Source organism: Chiloscyllium punctatum, chromosome 8 (assembly GCF_047496795.1).
Source record: "Chiloscyllium punctatum isolate Juve2018m chromosome 8, sChiPun1.3, whole genome shotgun sequence".
Taxonomy (NCBI): domain Eukaryota; kingdom Metazoa; phylum Chordata; class Chondrichthyes; order Orectolobiformes; family Hemiscylliidae; genus Chiloscyllium; species Chiloscyllium punctatum.
The window spans coordinates 85,197,832-85,216,448 of record NC_092746.1 but is presented as its reverse complement, the minus strand read 5'-3'; the positions used below and the strand labels follow the sequence as shown (position 1 = coordinate 85,216,448).

The 18,617-nt window shown below is 38.6% G+C and overlaps 1 protein-coding gene across 1 annotated transcript in view; it reads right to left on the bottom strand.

The window, feature by feature from the left end:
• Window positions 1–18,617, bottom strand: part of LOC140480712 (sickle tail protein) — a 694,958-nt gene that overhangs the window by 96,659 nt on the left and 579,682 nt on the right. Inside the window, 3 exon segments of the mRNA XM_072575975.1 lie at window positions 1,867–1,910; window positions 2,043–2,141; window positions 10,765–11,582. Coding sequence (XP_072432076.1) covers window positions 1,867–1,910; window positions 2,043–2,141; window positions 10,765–11,582 — 961 coding nt within the window.

The window sequence follows — 18,617 nt, the reverse complement described above, 5'->3', positions numbered from 1 at the left end:
AACATTTCGGGCACAAGCCCTTCATCAAGAAGGCTTTTGCAGAAACATCGACTCTCCTGCTCCTCGGATACTGCCTGACCTGCTGTGCTTTTCCAGCACCACACTTTTCGACTAACTCTCCAGCATCTGCAGTCCTTACCTTCTCCTATGCCCACTGTTATTTCAACAATGAAACCTGTCAAAAATAATGAGGCAATCTACCTCAGCAAAACACTGCATTACTCTACTTGTAGAAAAGAGTACTTGAACTAGTCTTTCACTGATCCAGTTGTTGTCCATTTGCCTGACTCTTTTGCTCCATTTGTGGGGCCAAGGATCACCACGTTTCACGACAATGTTGTAGCTGCAGATTCTTAGTTTTCCCATGGGGAAAAAGTTTACAAGTAAACATATATCTATGGATCTTAGTAACTAAATGTAAAGGATATTGGAAACTTAGCAACAAACACATATACAAATAGGTCAGTGTTCTTCCTATAAATAAATCAAAACGAAGTGCCAAGTGCAACCAAACTTTGGACAATATTAAATTCTGGTATTAAATTAGCAATACTTTCATCCCAAACCAGAAAAACAAGACAGTAATTTATGCTGTATTTTATTAAATTTTCAGGTTACTGTCATCTGCATGTTTACTAATTGTGCTGCAGCGTCAAACAGGGTGAATAAACAATGACAGTTGGGCTGATTTCAATGTCATGGAAATAACCTAAACTTTGTCCTGGTCAAATTCCGAGACACTTCAATAAAAACTGATGCTCAAACTAAGAAAAAAAGCAATTTCACACAAACAGTGCAAAAGCATCTCTGCAACATACAATCTTGATTTTATTTTCTTTAAAACCTTGGAAGTAGCCCATTTCCAGGATGGGAGGTCTTGCAGAGATGCTTGAGACGGTTAGGGATGAGGGATAAAAAGGAATGAGGACAAAATTAGAACATGTTGAGTGATTAGCCATGACGACATTGAATCAAAGCTAAATGATCTACTCCTGCTCTTATGTTCTATGGTTTTGATGGGTGTGTATATATTTTTTTATTAAGCGACCAAATCTTTTTATCCAGTTTACTTGCCTAACTGGAAGAACATACCTAACCTGCACAATTGTGCATGATGTTTTGATAACTACTGTCAAGTTCAGTCAGTTAGTTACACTTGAAATTCTTTTAGGATTTCAGCACAGAATTCAGCCTAATGCTTCAATACAGTACCAACGGGAGTACCAGATTATTACATCAATAGTTCTCAAATGTTACATTAAACTAAAACCATGTGACACAGCTCTGGCGGTTTAGACAAAATAGTTGAATATTTCATATATTTGTTCATGGGATGTGGATGTCACTGGAGAAGCCCTGGAGAGGGTGGTGATGAGCCAATTTCTTGGCCTGCTTTGATCCAATAACAGTGAAGGAATAATGATATAGTTCAAAGTCAAGATGGTGTGGCTTTGGAGGGGAACTTGCAAGAGATGATATTCCCACGTATCAATTGCCTTTGCCCAGGTGGTAGTGTTTGCACTTTGGAAGGCTCCAAGAAGCTTTGATGACTTATTCAATGATTATGAACAAGTGTTAGAAGATATTCCAATGACTGTTGTCAACCTGAAACACTAACAATATTTCTCCCTGCTGCCTGTCCTATTCTGTATTTTCAGCATTTTCTGTTTTTGTTTGTATTTGATCATGTTCATCTCCTGCATTAAAATTATAAGCTGAAAATTTTAACCAGCCAGGTTTTCATTGGGTGCCAAATGTGGGAATGCACAACAATGCACTTATTCATGTTGAACAATACCTATACAACATTACAAACATTTTTGAAAACAGTGTAGCTTTAAATATTGCAGAATGAAGAAAAAATACCTTGTGCCTCAGAACTGCTAAGTGGTGTAGCTTTTATCTTCTCACTGAAACAGAAAAAGGGACATAAATTGATATATCAGTTTTATTTTACGTCAACATACAATTGTCACAATTCTTTAAGGTGTGGAAATCATTACATAAACAACAAAATGTACAAAATCACTCCATTTTCTTACCCAGGAACTTCTTTGGCATTATTACCCCCTTTGAAAAGCGCAGACTGAACAAGACCAGTCAAACTAGCAATCTGCTTCTCCATAGCCTTCATTCGCTCCCTAAAAAGAAAACCATGATTCAGTTCAGTACTAACAGTACAACACCCATTTGAGACTACAATCTATGAAAAGACCTATCCCACAAATATATACTTACACTACAATTTTGAATAATAAGTTTGAGTACCAAGTTTAAATAATAAGCCATATTTTAAACATGAAGATTCAGAAGGACGTGATACCCTGAACAAGTAAAGCTCATTGCCTTTATATATTTTAACAAAAGCCTGTTAAGATGTAGACAATCGAGTAAATCCGCATTTATTATTTATTTATCCATTCACTGATTGAGGGTGGTATCAGTTAAGTCAACATTTATTGCCCATCCCTAATTGCGCAGAGGGCAGTTAAGAGTCAACTGTGGATTTGAAGGCACATGCAAGTCAGACCAGACAAGGATGACAACTTCCTTCCTGAAGGGCATTAGTGACCAGACAGGTTTTTCTGACAATTGACAATGATTTCAAGGTCATTCGATTCTTAATTCCAGGTTTTTATTTAATTCAAATTCCACCATCTGAGGAGGAGGGATTCAAATCCAGGTCCCGACAATATTACTTGGGGTCTGTGGGTTAATATCCAGTGATAATGCAATTAGGCCATCACCTCCCATACCTCTAGCTGCCTCGAGGTTAGTAGCATTTCCCTTTTGAGTGCTGGTACGGATGGTATTAATACGATAGGTAGTGCTTGGAGCAAAAATAGTTCTACAAGTCTAACAGGTTGATAAAAGCACTGGGTTTGTAACTTTGTTGAAAGAAGTAACTCAAACTATTCAGAGTACAAACAGTAGTCAGTTCGTTGCATGAATATTTTAGCAAAATGTAGCAAAAATACATGAGGTAACTCGATTGGGAAAGCTGTTACATACATGATAGGCAACAGTAAGGAGAAAAAGTTTGAGCAGCAAAGGACAATCAATATTTAAACATAAAAATCTCTATACAGGTGTTACTTTAAAAAATGATAGTTGAAAAAAGTATTATCATCATTCCAATGGCAATTAGGATGATGGAGATGGGTCATATATAAGAAAATCCAATCACAGCTTGAAAGTAATAGGCCTTTCATACTTCTGAAATCATCATATAAATCAAGTCTATCCCAGGGAAATCCAATCATGTGGAAACGGCCCACCTGTGGGACATTGGTCTGATGGTTTATACTGTTTTATAATAGAATTTTGTACACTCTGGGAAGTGATTTTGAGTGAATTTAATGCCTTTGACAGATGGAGAAAATTGGTGGTTTACTGCAAGATGCAAAGATAATTGACAAATCCAGATTCTTTTATACGCATTGACGACAATAAACATTATGGAAAAATAAAAACGGAACATACACTTTCATATCAGGTGGTGTTCATGTCTATAGTGTGCTCAATCAAAACCTTGGAACTGCCTCCCTAATGGCACTGAGAAGTATACCTCCACCAAATCGTTTGCAATTGTTCAAGTCAGCAACTCACCAACTTCTCAAGGGCAACTGACAATGAATGCTGGCCCAGCCAGTGATACCCACATTCCACGAGTGAATTTAAAGAATCACATTTTCAAAGAGCAGAAAAATTAAACATCCTACCCAGTTTTGTTTAATCTAATAACCAAGAATCAATACTTTTCTAATTTTGTTTTTATTCATTCATGGGATGTTGGCATCACTGGCTAGGCCAGCATTTATTGCCCATCCCAATTAACTGTAAACCTCATAGCAGTGGGTCTGGAGTCCAATGCAGAGCAGACTAGGTAAGACAGGCAGTTTCTGCCTATAAAGGTCACAAGTGAACCAGATGGGTTTTTTGACAGTCAGTCAGAATTAGACTCTTACTTCCTGAATTTATTTTTGTTGAATATAAATTCACAATCTGTCATGGTGGGATTCGAACCCATGTCTCTACAGTATTGCAAAAACAAATTGCTGGAAAAACTAAACAGGTCTGTGGAAAGAGCTGAAAAGCGTGTTGCTGGAAAAGTGCAGTTGGTCAGGCAGCATCCAAGGAGCAGGAGAATCGACGTTTCGGGCATAAGCCTGAAGAAGGGCTTATGCACGAAACGTCGATTCTCCTGCTCCCTGGATGCTGCCTGACCTGCTGCGCTTTTCCAGCAACACATTTTTCAGCTCTGATCTCCAGCATCTGCAGTCCTCACTTTCTCCTAGGTCTGTGGAAAGGAAACAAACTTGTCGTTTAGAGTCCAATGATGCTTCTTCAGAAAGAGAAAATGTTTGCCAAATCATCCTGCAGTGAGAGAGATAAAAATGTGCCTTTTCAGTAATACTCATTCTCTACATCTGACTGCTAACTACATAGTGGGAGCTCGATCTAAGTTGCCTCCATCAAAAACATCCAGGTAGCAGATTTTTTTTTGCACTCTACACACTTAATCTAACTCCCTCCTACTAACTATGGTTGGATTAAACTCAAGGACCTTGTATCCGAATTACAAGATACATCATTGCATATGATCAGGCAATTACCAATGAACATTTATTGCTCACCAGACAGTGGTTTATGCAGAGACATGCTCACCACTTACTCAAGTTCTCCAAGTATGTCATGGATTATTAAAAACTTTTAGTTCAAGGAAGTAAAGTTATTTTCAAAAAAAAGACTAAGATGAAAATAAAAGGATAAAACAAAATGCAATTTGGGAAACAAGACACACATTTTAATACAGCTACTATTATACTGCACAAAACATAAAACCTGCTTGGTTCCTCCTATGGTTTGACTCAATATTGTGCTGACTTCAAGATGAAGGAAAAGTTGATCAACTGAACAATCTTTTGGGTACTATTATTCTGGGTTGTCAGCATACCAAAGCAAAGGTCATGACTCCTCAGATCACATTCACTAAACAAGAAAATAAAAGCCGAGAGAGAATCAGAAATTGCTAATACAAAATGAAGGAACTCAAATCCATTATAAATGGAAACAGTCAAATTTATCAAAGATGACAAAGAAAAATTTAGTCTTAACTTGGGAATGAAGACTAATCACACATCTAAGTATGTTCCTCTTGACACTAGGGGATAGTTTGGAGGTTTGGACCATGCCTCAACTATCAATGGTTCTGTTCCACAAATGCCAGAAGGTACAGGTCTAGAATGCAAAATACGTCTGTTCAGTGATTTTGTATATTTTTCAAGTTATGGCAAAGGAGCAGAAAATTCCCTCATGGAATCTCACCATTAGATTGCATTAACACAGCAAAAGGAGAAATGGAAGTGGAATGATAATGTCACTGGGATAGTATCAAGGCCCAGGCTAATTGCTCTGGAAACAGATGTTCAAATCCCACAGCAGCTGATCGAATTGAAATTCAATTGCTACAATCTAGAATTGAAAACAAGTCTCAGTATCGGCGACCATGAGAATACTGTCAAGGAGGTGCTTGCGGTGTAGTGGTACTGACCCTCTCTGAGTCAGGACGGTGAGGTTCAAGTCCCACCTGATAAGAGGAGTTACATCTCACACTAGGTTGAATAAAAATAATCAAAGCTATCATTGACTTTTGTGAAAACCCGTCCACTCAAAATCCATAAGGGAAGAAAAACTGACCTTATCTGGTTTAGCCTACATGCAATTCCATCTTCTTTGTAATGTGGTTGACTAGTAAACTTTTAGCTGCCTTCTGCAATGGCCTAGCAAGTCAGTTAACTCAAAAGCAATTAAGGAAAGGCAACAAACATTGGCCTTACCACTGATGTCCATATTCCATCCAAGAATAGAAGAAACAAACAAAAACCTGATACAACTCAGCATGTTAGTCTCATCAATGGCTTGCACTAAATCACCTTTACACTACTGAAAGCTTCTTCACGTCCTTTAACTGGAACATTTATTTGAATTGGGACCAATGTCATTGCCTTCTTTTACCTCAATCATTAGAACATATAATATTGCATTTATCACTTACATGTTGAGAAATACTCCACAGTGTAGGGATTCTATTATATTGAAGACATAGTGACTGCATGGTGCGTAGACAAAGGAAGCCTCATGTTTGTACCCTGATCTTTGCTAAGTTATTTCATTTATTCTACAACAATGGTGATGGTACTACCAATTGACTCAGTGTCCCTGAACTGTTGAATAAACAAAGGCAGGTAGGGTGGGAGGAGGAATCAACGTGTTGCTGCTTGCTGAAATCCAATGACTGTGTTGGAGTGCATTGGTCTGTAACTCAGCTATGTACAGGATCAATTCACTGAAGCAACCATTGGGAAAACTTAAAAGATCTAGTTCAGTGAAGCTTGCAGCCCATCAAATCCAATGACTATATAGTTTAAACAATTTATCAGTTGAGCACTTGCATGCAATTCTCCACATGATCGTCCGAGTTAAATTCAAGTATCTTTAACCAAGAATTTGAAACAATACTAAAATAAAGTCTTATGAGGCCACGAGTTCATCGTTTATATTGCTGAATATTTTATACTTCATTCTCTTCTGGAGTATGCAAGAGATTTCCTAATTTATTTTAGTTTAGAAGATGCTGTTATGGATTTTCATATGGAAAAGTTTATAGCATACAAATACATTAAGTAGTTGAAGCAACATTGATAGAACATTTATACTGGCTAGACTGTCACTTATGATTAATGAGCTATTAAATGGCTTTCTTTCAGTGAACATTTATGAGCATGGTTATTAATCTCCTGAGCTATTTTTGTGCATACTTGAAACTTGCCATCACCATTATTTCTTTCAACAGACTTCAGAGAAGTAGGAACAGAGGCTTTTATGAACCTGCACATTGCAGTATCAGCATTTAAATCTCAGCCAGCAGCGACTTACACTTGGCCTGAGTGTTTTCTTCCTGGTACAATATCAAGACACAAAAGAGAGAAAATAATCCATCAGCTTGGTATATTTATCTTCATCCCTTTCTCCCTCACTAAGTGCACAGTTGCATTTAGAGATGTTAATGCTTTATTTACTGCATTTCATGAGGATAAATTTAGAGTTTGTCCAGAGTTAAATAAAGATGATGACCTCTGGGATATTGTTACAACACTAGTGTACTTTCCCTCATAGCTACTATCTCAACTACAGTAACCTTCATTTAAAGTTCCACGACTGCATGCAGTTTTGATTTAACATTGTATTTTTTATGTTCCGCATCCCCAATTCAGATCACATCCCTCTCTTAACATCTGCCGCTTCCAGGTTGTGTGCGCATCATCAGGAATGATAGCAAGGTCAGACCAAATGATTACACCGTCAACACCAGGCCTTATGATTCAATTATGTAATCAAGGAACCTTCTGTTCTCAGAGAAGAATTTTCTGCAGGCAAGTCTACCTCTTTGATTCACCCTTCTTCACTGACATTGATTTGGATTGTGGGTTGCACACAGATGAAACGAATTTGCTTTCCTTGTCTTGGTGCTTGGTTGAGTGATAAATAACAGTACTTGTTTGCAGCAGGTGAACCACAGGAACCATTTTAAAGTGAGACAGCAGGAAAGACAGAGGAGGTATTTCAAAGCCCTAAACCCACACTTGATTTAGTGTTACAATTCCTTTTGAACATAAGCCAGAAATGCCCAATGAACCAGGTGCTTCAAACAAAAAGATCAAGGAAAACCATTATCCTCTCAGTTTTAACATGCTTTGAAGCAGGAAAATGAATAGTTAACCTACACACTACCCCATGGAGAGTTAAAACAATCCATGGCAATATTCACAAAATCAAGAAGAGTGCCAAGTGTTACACCTTTTAAATGCTGGCAAGGTGAGTCACCTATAAGTAGGAAGAACAATATCATGGCAAGATTTTTAGATCATAGATCAAAACAAGTGGCAGACTCTTTTTGATTTGATGGCCATCCAAAAAAAAAACTCATTTGAGGGCAGCTATTAAAGGTGATTACATAACGAACAAATTTACAATGTTAACAAACCAGCCTTTTTTGGGAAACACATGTCACAGAGAATGGATATTTCACAAGAGGAGGATAGGACCATAAGATACAGGAAGAGTAGAAGGCCATTCAGCCCATCAAATCTGGTCTGCCATTCAATGAAATCATGCCTGATCTGATTATCCCCAGCTCTGCTTGCCTAACTTTTCCCCACTACGCTCGATTCCTTTACTGATTAAAGATTTCTAACCTTAGCCTTGAATATACTAATGCCCTAGCCTCTAAGTCCGCTGCAATAAAGAATTCCACAGAGCCACCACCATGTGAGAGAAGAAATCGCTCCTTATTTTAGTCATAAATGGGCAACCCCTTACTGAGATCTTGCTCTCTGATCCTAAGTTCTCCCACAAGGGAAAACAACTGTTTTGCAACTATGTTAAGTCTCCTAAGCATTTTGTAAGCTTCAACAAGGTCACCACTCATTCTTCTAACCTCTAATTAGTTCAGGCCCAAACTACTAAACTGCGATAAGAACACTCTCTCAAAAGGGCACTCTCTCAAAAATGGTTCTCTTTCTGAAGGGAATATTGTGCCAAAGAAAATTTTGCCTTCAATAAGTATATTGCTCCTGTTGGATAATTGCAAAAATCACCCCATCAGTCTTGAAGATGTCTCTTAAAATGGTAAGTTATATTGGATGGAAGGAACTTAAGTCTTAAGCCTACAGTTCACAGATCGGAGAGCCTGAGCAGTATGCAAGGTCCACTACCTTTGATGAGATGAGAGAAGGTACAGCAATGATGAGAATGCACGTCAGGGAATTTTGACTTTGTTACAACATCCATAATGATGTTGCCAATTTCGCTAATTCTCAAGATTAAGTCACATCAATGTGACTGAACGGCATGTGGTAGAGATTGTAACCAGAACATGTCAGTGGTCAAGAAGAATGTCATGATGCACTCTCCCTGAGGATAGCTACGTGTTGATGGTGCTGTTGAATCTACAAGAAGAAAAATTACTGAAGAGTCGCCGAAGTGTTTTCGTCACATGGTTCAAGTGGTTGACAGGACCACCACTGGTGGAGATCAGTGGGTAGTTTGTTACCCTATCCCAAACCATTACACCAAGATAAAGTAAATAATACTTTATGATAGAAATAAGTTAAATTGTTTGCTTAGCACTTTTGTCTATTAAAAGTAGTTAAAGTAAAAAATACAAACCACCCAAACTGTACACAATGTGATCTAGTCAGTGTTCTGACTTTCAAAGTAATTACATGTCACAAAGTTTCACTGTACATTATGATTGGAGTAAAGGTTCTTGGTAATTATTTGCTCCTTCTGATCTGGAAGATGAAGGTGTAATGCTACAATTAAACAATTTGGTGATCAGAGACAGTACACAACACTAGGCACACACTCTACCATAAAAAGTTCCAATCTTAGTTTAATCAAGGTTTGACCAAAAATTTATTTATAATATTGGATAAGGCTAAAGATATTAGGAACTGATAAGAGGCTTTACACTGCGTTGTGGGTGGAATTATGCTCAGTCATTCAGGTCTGTTAGGAGTTAAAACTAATCAGTAACTGCTGTTTCTACTAAATAAAGCATGCATTTTGACAAAATATTCAGAATTGGTCACATGCACGAATAATTCCAAATTAGGCAAACACTTGGCACAGACACTGGTGTATAAAGCAACCCAGAAAACCCCCGATTGTTCAGCAAAACTTCAAAAGATTAACGCTGCAAGTATCCCATATGTCAGGAGGTATGGTAAAGACAGTTGAGCAGAGTTCCAGCCTGGCCAGCTGCCAACTCTCCCAGAAAATAACATTTGGCGATAGTTACAAAAATCAGGGTGGTGAAAGATAGTGGTTGAGATATCTCTGGCAGTTAAAAAAGTGTGTTATTTATTTAAGTACTTAATAAATTAATTGTGTTTTATACAGATCTAAGTGTCTGTGCTATATCTTCATGCACTTGCATTTTATAGTCAGTCAGGGATTTTGAAAGAACTGTTTGCGAATGTGTATTCCTAGATCCATTTGCCCTCCACCCTAGAAACTCACAGCAAGGCATAGCCTTCTTTTCTTCCCACTGAAACGTATTATCCCACACTTGTTGACATTGAAATTCATTTGCCCATTCTGAACACTTACAAATATATCACTTTTTGTTTCAGTTTTCCTCAATATTGACCATGCCCCTCTAATTTGGTGTCATTCACAAATATTAAAACTATATTTATGAAACCCAAGTACAAATCATTTATGTAAAATTAGTCAAATCACCAATCCATGTGAAATGCCGATTTTTAAAATCAATTCATCCATGGGATATGGGCAATGCCAGCATTTACGTTTCATCTCTAGCTGTAGTCCATTTGATACAGATACTCAAATTAGCAAGTATAATAGAGGATGTAACGAATTTTAAACCCAATTTTTTTTTTGTAACCAGCTTGCCAACTACTAACACTGCAACTTTTCACCTTGATAACACAGTCAACTCAAGGCTCAGGATTACATTGCCATCATTTAGTCTGCGTCTTCTGAATTCAGTAAGGTTGACAAAACATGCATAGTATTAAATAAATGTACTTAAATTTGAATCACAGTAGTAAAGAAAAACTAACTTGTTTTGTTAGTTTATTATTTCACAATACATCTGCAAGCATGAAATTTACCGAATCACACAGTCATCAGCCTCCACAGCTTATCTGCAATCATTTATCTGTTCCCCCTTACCTGGTTTCTGGGTCATTCGGTGTTGCAGAAGTGCTGCTGTACCCAGACATTTGCTTGTCAGCTGAAAACGGGATGACATCTGAAACAGAGGGCGAGGAAGCAGCACTGCGCGCCTTGATAGCTGCTGCTTCCATAGCTATAGATGTCCCAGAATCCTTCCTAAGGGAGCTCCGTATGGAAGAGGACCTATCAAGTTGAACAGGATGACTCAGATGGGAACTCTGTCCATGGATATCCATGATTCGCATTTCACTGATCTTCTGAGGAGAAGGTGGGGGTGTTTTGGAGACAATTGATGGAATATAACTGTCAGAATATTTTCTTGGCTTTATTCTATATAGCGACTGCTCCATTAGGTCAGCCTGCACATTGGTGCTTGGATATGTATTGCCAGACCTCAATGAAGGGCGGTGATATAGGATATGGTCTGGGACATCCCCAGGAATTCCAGTGCTGGATGAAGCAATACTCATTCGCCCATCAAGATACATATAAGGATCAGCATACAGACCTTCATTTCTGAAAAGGGCAACATTTTTACCGCTTAAATCCTCATCTGGTTTTACATCTCTTCTTTCCAAGATGGCACTTGGACTGGGGGAGATGGACCTTGATGGTGGCATATTGGACAGTCTGTCCCTGGGAACAGTGGCACTGCCCGGCATAGGTATGGTTCTCCCTCCGTTAAATGGAATTCTAGATGGAGACGGTGGCATTGATTGAGGTATTGGTGGTGAACTTGGTGGTCCATGAGGAAGAGGCCCATGGTGTCGAAAGGATGGAGGGGCATCTTTTGTGTGAACCATCTCCCTTTGCATCTGAAATAAAAGAAAATACATAATTTAGCTTGAAATAATCTTTTTTTCATTGTATGGCTGAGAGATTTTATTCAAAAGAAGAGAGAGGTGTTGAAGGGTTATATGACACACAGCTATTCTTGTAACATACAGTACGAATGGATGCAGATTTGAAGCCTGGTCATATTTCAGTATGACCTGCAGCAAACAGGATGCAACATTTACCTCGTTGCACAGCTGCCCAACATAATGTGAGAAAATTAAAGCAGAACATAATACAAAGGAAATTTCTGAAGTTACAGGAAGTATCAGAAACATTTAAAAATATTTGTTAAACTGGCTATGGGCCTCAACCATTGATTGGGGACACCATGAATGTTGGAACATAAAGGGAATTAAAAACAAAATCCACACTGTCTAGTATCCTCAGCAACCCTGCACCAAATTCTCCCAGCCTCAATTTTTTTTCTCTAGTTATTTTCCATCAAATACAATTTAATCAGATGCTACATCTCAAATTTCCATAACTGTCCAACTCTGGTACTTACCACAAGGTTTTCCACCTCCCCATTGCCCAAACATTTACATACATTGTCATTCATTTAGGTCTCTCCACGTTACTGCTGACACCAGGTTCCCTCCAGTGTTACTGTGCCCAAACATCTTCCTGCAATGCTGTTGAAACCCAGATCATCTAACATCCATCACTCCAATTTCCTGGGACATCACCCCCTTGCCTACTGCTGCCAAACAATAAGATTTCACCTCCCACAAAAGAAAACAACCACATCACAAAAGTCCTCTAGTAATACTTCAGATTCTGTCCCAGTGGTACTAAACGCTAAGCTATCCTTACAAATCACATCCCAATGCCAACCATACCCAGCAGATTTGCTTAATTGCTCCAGAAGTCAATGCATATGTCAGTGGTCAAATAGCAAATTCCTCAATTTCCTCCAATTTACTTGTGTTACGGCTTGTGAAAAACTTGAAGTAAACATGGTCTCCATGTTTACTCATTCATAGTCAATGGGTGAGGCAGCACAGGAGCTTCCTCAAATAGCAATCAGGAGCACATTTACAAGTTACCCAAAAATAAAATCAAAAATTATATGAGAAGATTCTCAAACACTAAAGCAGCAACTCGAGAATCCTGCTTTTTAGCACTGAATTCACCTTTTGTAATACAGAGGAGCATATCAGTGACGCTGTGACTTTAACAGCTTCTTGATTTAAACTATCCTCTGATTCACTAAAGTCATGTCAGGGAATTCAGTAATAACTGAAAGTGTTTAAGCCACATAACAAATTAACCATAATTCTTGGATCACAGTTCTTATGTATCATTCATCTCTGATACTTAAGTGTTGTTCGCTCATTGACACATACTCCAATTTTTTCTAAAATGAGACGACAGGAAAACTTAATGGCAATTGAAGCACATACAAATACCTCAGCAAAAAAGGTGAACCATCAAGATTTATGGATTAATAGCTTAAAAAAATGTATTTCAATCCATCTTTTCCCCATTTCATTTTGTTGGCTAGACGCAGATGACATTTTCTGACAAAAGAACAACAGTAAAAATATACATTTCAAAGTAACAATTAACTCATTATAGCATTTGTGTGCCTTTGATCGTGTCGGTACTTGGACGTGGGATAGCTCAGCATTTTAAATAGCATCGTTTGCAATCAATATTAAGAATAATCAAATTTGTGAAAATTAATTCACAGGATGAACATGTAAAAATACAATGTTGCTTATATTCCCCTTTTTAGATAAGCAGGAGACTGGAAGAACACAGCAAGTCAGGTAGCATCAGGAGATGGAAAAGTTAACATTTCACGTGTAACCCTTTTCCAGGACTTGACCGGAACATTGACTTCTCCACCTCCTGATGCTGCCTGGCTTACTGTGTTCTTCCAGTCTCCTGCTTGTCTTGTCTACCTTGGATTCCAGCATCTGCAGTTTTTTGTCTCTAACCTCATTCCCTTTTGGCAACAGTGGAAAGACCTTCTGTATGAACTATCATTCCCATGGTTATGTTCGACAGGTACAGGAGGCAGTTATGCCAAACAAGAAATATTAAATTTCAGCAAATTACAAAGTGATTACAGCCTACAGAAAATATATTCTTCTCCTAGCTTGGACGCTGAATTGCATTTGCCTTCATGTTTTCGCAGTATTTGCATCTGTTCTAACAGATGCTTTCATGACCAGCCAGAACAGCACTTTTTTGGTAGTTTGATTTCAAAACCACTTCTGAACCCTTTAAGTCAGGGTTTAGCTCATTAACACAAAAGTAACTGATTGCACAGAAGCACTGGTGCTTTCATGTAGAATTGCAAAACAATGATTTACATACAGTTTTAATTATACAGTTGTACTATTTCATTGCACCAAATCTTCAAAGAACAGAAGAAAAACATATTACATTGTATCATTAAAACTTAAAAGGTTATCAGGGCTTTGTGGAGTTTTAAGACCCAGTCTCTCAAGCTGAATAGGATATGCTCAAATCTAAATGAACCGAACATTTGAAAACGGTGGTGTTACTTCAAGCTCATTACCAAATATAGAAATTATATTACTAAATCTTGTAATGATAGTCAGAGAAAGGAAACCACACTGATTACTTATATTGGTATTTTAACCTTTATAATTACATGAAATAGAATACCTGGCAGAAATTATATTGGAAGCTAGTTTAGTTATCCTGAATAATTTCATCACAAGAACTTGTAAACATGTTAAATGATAGGTAGACTTAATGAAACTTAAATGTTCACATGATTCCAAATATTTTAATTGGTACTGACAGTCTAGGAAATTACTTCAACTGGTCAATTAATCAGATTCTGTAAATGTCAAGATGCATTTGCATTCAAGGAAAAATACCAAGGAGGGGCAACATTAAGGCACGGGAAGGCTGATTCCCCAACACCTGTCACTTTGTTGACAATTGCCTTTACAGTGAGCCAACCTGTCAGCTCAGCACCATCCTCATGGCCGGTCCTACCTGCCAATCTTCCTTCCCATCTATCTGCTCCACCCTCCTCTCCGACCTATCATCTTCATCCCCACCTCCATCCACCTATTGCACTCTTAGTTACCTTTTCCCCAGCCCTACCTCCTTCCCATTTATCTCTCCTGATGAAGGGCTTTTGCCCAAAACATCGATTTTCCAGCTCTTCGGATGCTGCCTGGCCTGCTGTGCTTTTCCAGCACCACTCTAATCTAGACTCTGATCCTAGCATCTGCAGTCCTAATTTTTGCCTTTAGTGAGCTCCTAATGCCTGCTCATGATCCAGTGGGAGGGTCCAACATCACTTAAAGCACTTCCCTCAAAAATGTTCAAATAAATCAATGTGAAGAATTGCTCTTTGCCACTAATTTCTTAAAGTGCTTCATTAGTTAAGCACATTGGTAGGAGCTCATGCCCAACACCATATTCTGTAGAACTGGACAAAATAAATGTGTACAATTCTATGCAGATTGGCACAATTTATGGGGTGGAGAAGTACATACAACCATTAGAATAGATACAAACATCTTCCCAATGTCAAGCTTAAGTCACATGAAATATGTGAAGTTAAAAGGCAGTGTGTATCACTACATGCATTTATAGACTATTTCAGCAAACAGTTGGTGATTGTAGTAAGCCTCAGCTTGTGATCATACACCTTGCTGTGCCCTGGAGTGCAGAAGTAAATTGTTTTCTCTGCTGCATACTAACCTCCTGTTGAATAAATACTTGCTCAAACCAAGATTTAAAACCCGTTTTACACCCAGATGAGCTCATTAGATTACTCTGAATCAACAGTTAAGTTTCATGCTTAGTATCCTTTCCTGAGTGAAAGAACAAAAACAAGCCTGTCACAGTTCAACAAACTAATTCTTGGAGCTTAGACATTCCACAGTGCTTTCTAGCCAATGTTGTAATACACAAAGAAGCATCACAGCAAATACCCACAAGCTACAGTGCAACTATGATCAGACTGATTTCTTTTAAAGCACTAATGCTGATTAAAGATGATCATTGACTACGACACTGGGCTAATTCCCTTGCATGTCTTTGAGGAACTGCCATGACATTCTTCACATTGACACAAGTGGACTTCAGTTTGAAATTTCATCTGAAAGATGGCTCCTCTGACAGCGAAGCACCTCGCACACGTCAGTCCATACTTCTGTGCTCAATGGAATAAGACTTGAATGTGCAGACTTCTGACTCAGTTGAGGATGCTACCAACTGAACATCAACTAGTAGACAGAGTGCAGTAGTAATGTTGTACATATTTCTGGTAGTCAAAAGGCGTAATGCAATTGTAAAACAAGATGGTGCAGAGACCACAACAACATAGCTTTTACACTATGTTTGCTTTACTGGAAACCATTACCTAAGGGTTTTAACTATTGTTAAATTTAAAAGAATTGCTTAGTGTTATCCATTTTAAAATTTGTTGATACTGTGTAGGCAATACTAGCAAGGCCAGCGTCCTTTGGAAGATCATGTGCAACTTCAAGGTGATGGTGTTCCCATGAATTGGTTTCCATTATTCTTCTGAGGTGGTAGAGGTCAAAGCTTGGAAGGAGCTGTGGAAGGCAATTCCTGCAATGCATCTTCTAGGTGGTACACACGGCTGCCACTGTACCTCAGGAGGTAGAAGTGAATGTTGAAAGTGGTGTATTGAAGCATCAGTATTTCCCATTTATATGTAGAGTTCCAAAATAATGATTTGCATATAGTTTTAATTAAACAGCTGTTCTATTGCACTACATCACAGCCCAAAATCTTCAAAATAACAGAGGAAAACATATTATTACATAATACAATTAAAACTTAAGTTTTTTTATGGCTTTGTAGAAGAAACACAGTCGGTTGTACCCTGGATGCTTTCAAGTGTCTTGATTATTGTTGCAGCTGCACTCATGTAGACGAATGGAGAGTATTCTTTCATACTGCTGTCTTGTGCCTTGTAGTTGGTGGACAGGCATTAGGGGAGACAGGTGGTGAGTTACTTGTTGCAGAACCTCTTGCCTCTGACCTGTTCCTTCTTGTAGTCAGTGCATTTATACGAGCGATCCAGTTCAGCTTCTGCTCAAATGGCAGGTCCCAGATTACTAATAGTGGGGGTTGCAGTACTGCTAATGCCAATGATAAGATTTTCTCTTAATGGAGACAGTCATTGTCAGACACTTGTGCAGCATGAATATTATTTGCTATTATCGGTCTACGTCTGGATATTGTCTAGGTCTTGCTGCATGTGGACATGAGCTATTTCAGTCTTTGAGATGTAGTAAATAGTGCTGAAATAATAACAATATTTACTGATGATTGTGATCTTCTGATCTTATGATGGAGGGAAGGTCATTGATGTAGCAGTTCAAGATGGTTGGGCCTAGGACACTACACTGAAATTCCTTGGACTAACATGATTGAACTCCAGCAGCCACAATCATCTTCCTGTGTCGCCAACCAGAAAGTATTTTCCATCCGATTCCTACTAACTCCGTCGGCTAGAGCTTCATCATGCCTTACTGTCAAAAGTAAACTTGATATCAAAGCAATTCCTCTCTCCTCGTCTAGGGAATTCAGCTTTCTGTCCACAATTGGCTCAAAGCTCTAATGGAGGTGACATGATGACTGGCCCTATCATGTTGATTCCAGGATAGATAGTAACCAAGTCACTGGGGATAGTTTCCTTGCTCTTCTTCAAAACAGTGCCCAAGAGCAGCAGCTAGGGTCTCAGTGTTATGTCTTATCTGAAAGAGTGCACCTCAGACACCCCGTGGATTGCACTGGGCCACAGAGGACACTTAAAAAGGATCAGTACTGTGAGTTGAACAATTACTTTCCAGAATTCAAATTTCTGTATTGGAAGAACAAATTCATGGTGGAAGACATGGACTCCTTCAACAGCACCTTCCAAATCCATGACCTCTAACACCGAGAACTACAAGGGCTGCAGATACATGGAAACACCATCATCAGTGGTGAAGGAGAGGACCTCCAGCAGTAGCAGCAGCAATACCAGTACCAGTACACTGCTCCACCCAACTCTGGGGATCCCATTGAGCGAAGAGCAGGTCATCTGCTGAGTCACCCAGCCCTGACTCTCAAGTTGGGCTGAGGCTGCAGGTCTGCAACTAGGCCCGGACACCTGAAGGAGTAGAAGCATCGGTGAAAGGGACAGACTGCGACTGGCAGCAACAGCTGGAGGACTGTTGAATGGGGAAAGAAGAGGTTTCTGCTGCCCTGCAATGAGGTGGCTTCCTGTAGCCTGGAGTGGCAGTCTCATCCTAACTGCATCTTCAGGGTATCCCATCATTCTTTAAATCGGCTTTCCCCGAGCCCAGGAACTGTTAACTAAACAGTCATGAACTTTGCCCTAATTTTACTTGTCTTCGATAGTGTATGACTTCTGTCATTAATATAGGTGTCATGGTGTGACAACCTGAAAAATACAGTGAAAAGTTTTATTTAAAAATATATGTGACAATAAATTTCTACTCTATAATACCTGCAGGTTCTCCTCCAATTCACACATCTTGATTTCGAATCTTATTGTTCTTTCTCCATCACTGGGTCAAAATCCTGACACTTCCTTCACAAATTGATTGAGGGGATATCCCTGCACCCCAGGACTATGGCAGTAATATGGGTAGTAAATACAAACCCTGAAATGATACCTACATCCCAAGTATCAATTTTTTTAAAAATTATACAAAATTGATTGCCCATTGCCCTCATTATAATCTTTAAGAGCATTCCATCAGCTGTAGTGTGGCTTTGGACATCCCAAATTCATGAGTCTTGCAAAATAAATACAAAGCTTTATTGATTTTTGGTCTATTACTCAGTATAACAATACAATGCTTATTAAATACCCTTAAAGTGAAAATATGTAAATTTCACATTGTTTAATATAAAATACAACACTCAAAAAGAACACAAATGAACTTGCAAGTCGAGAGTGTGTGCAAAGATCGCCAAGTTTTGGGAGAAAAGCCGGTCTTTTTTTTTTAAAAAGAGCCTACTTGAGTGGATTG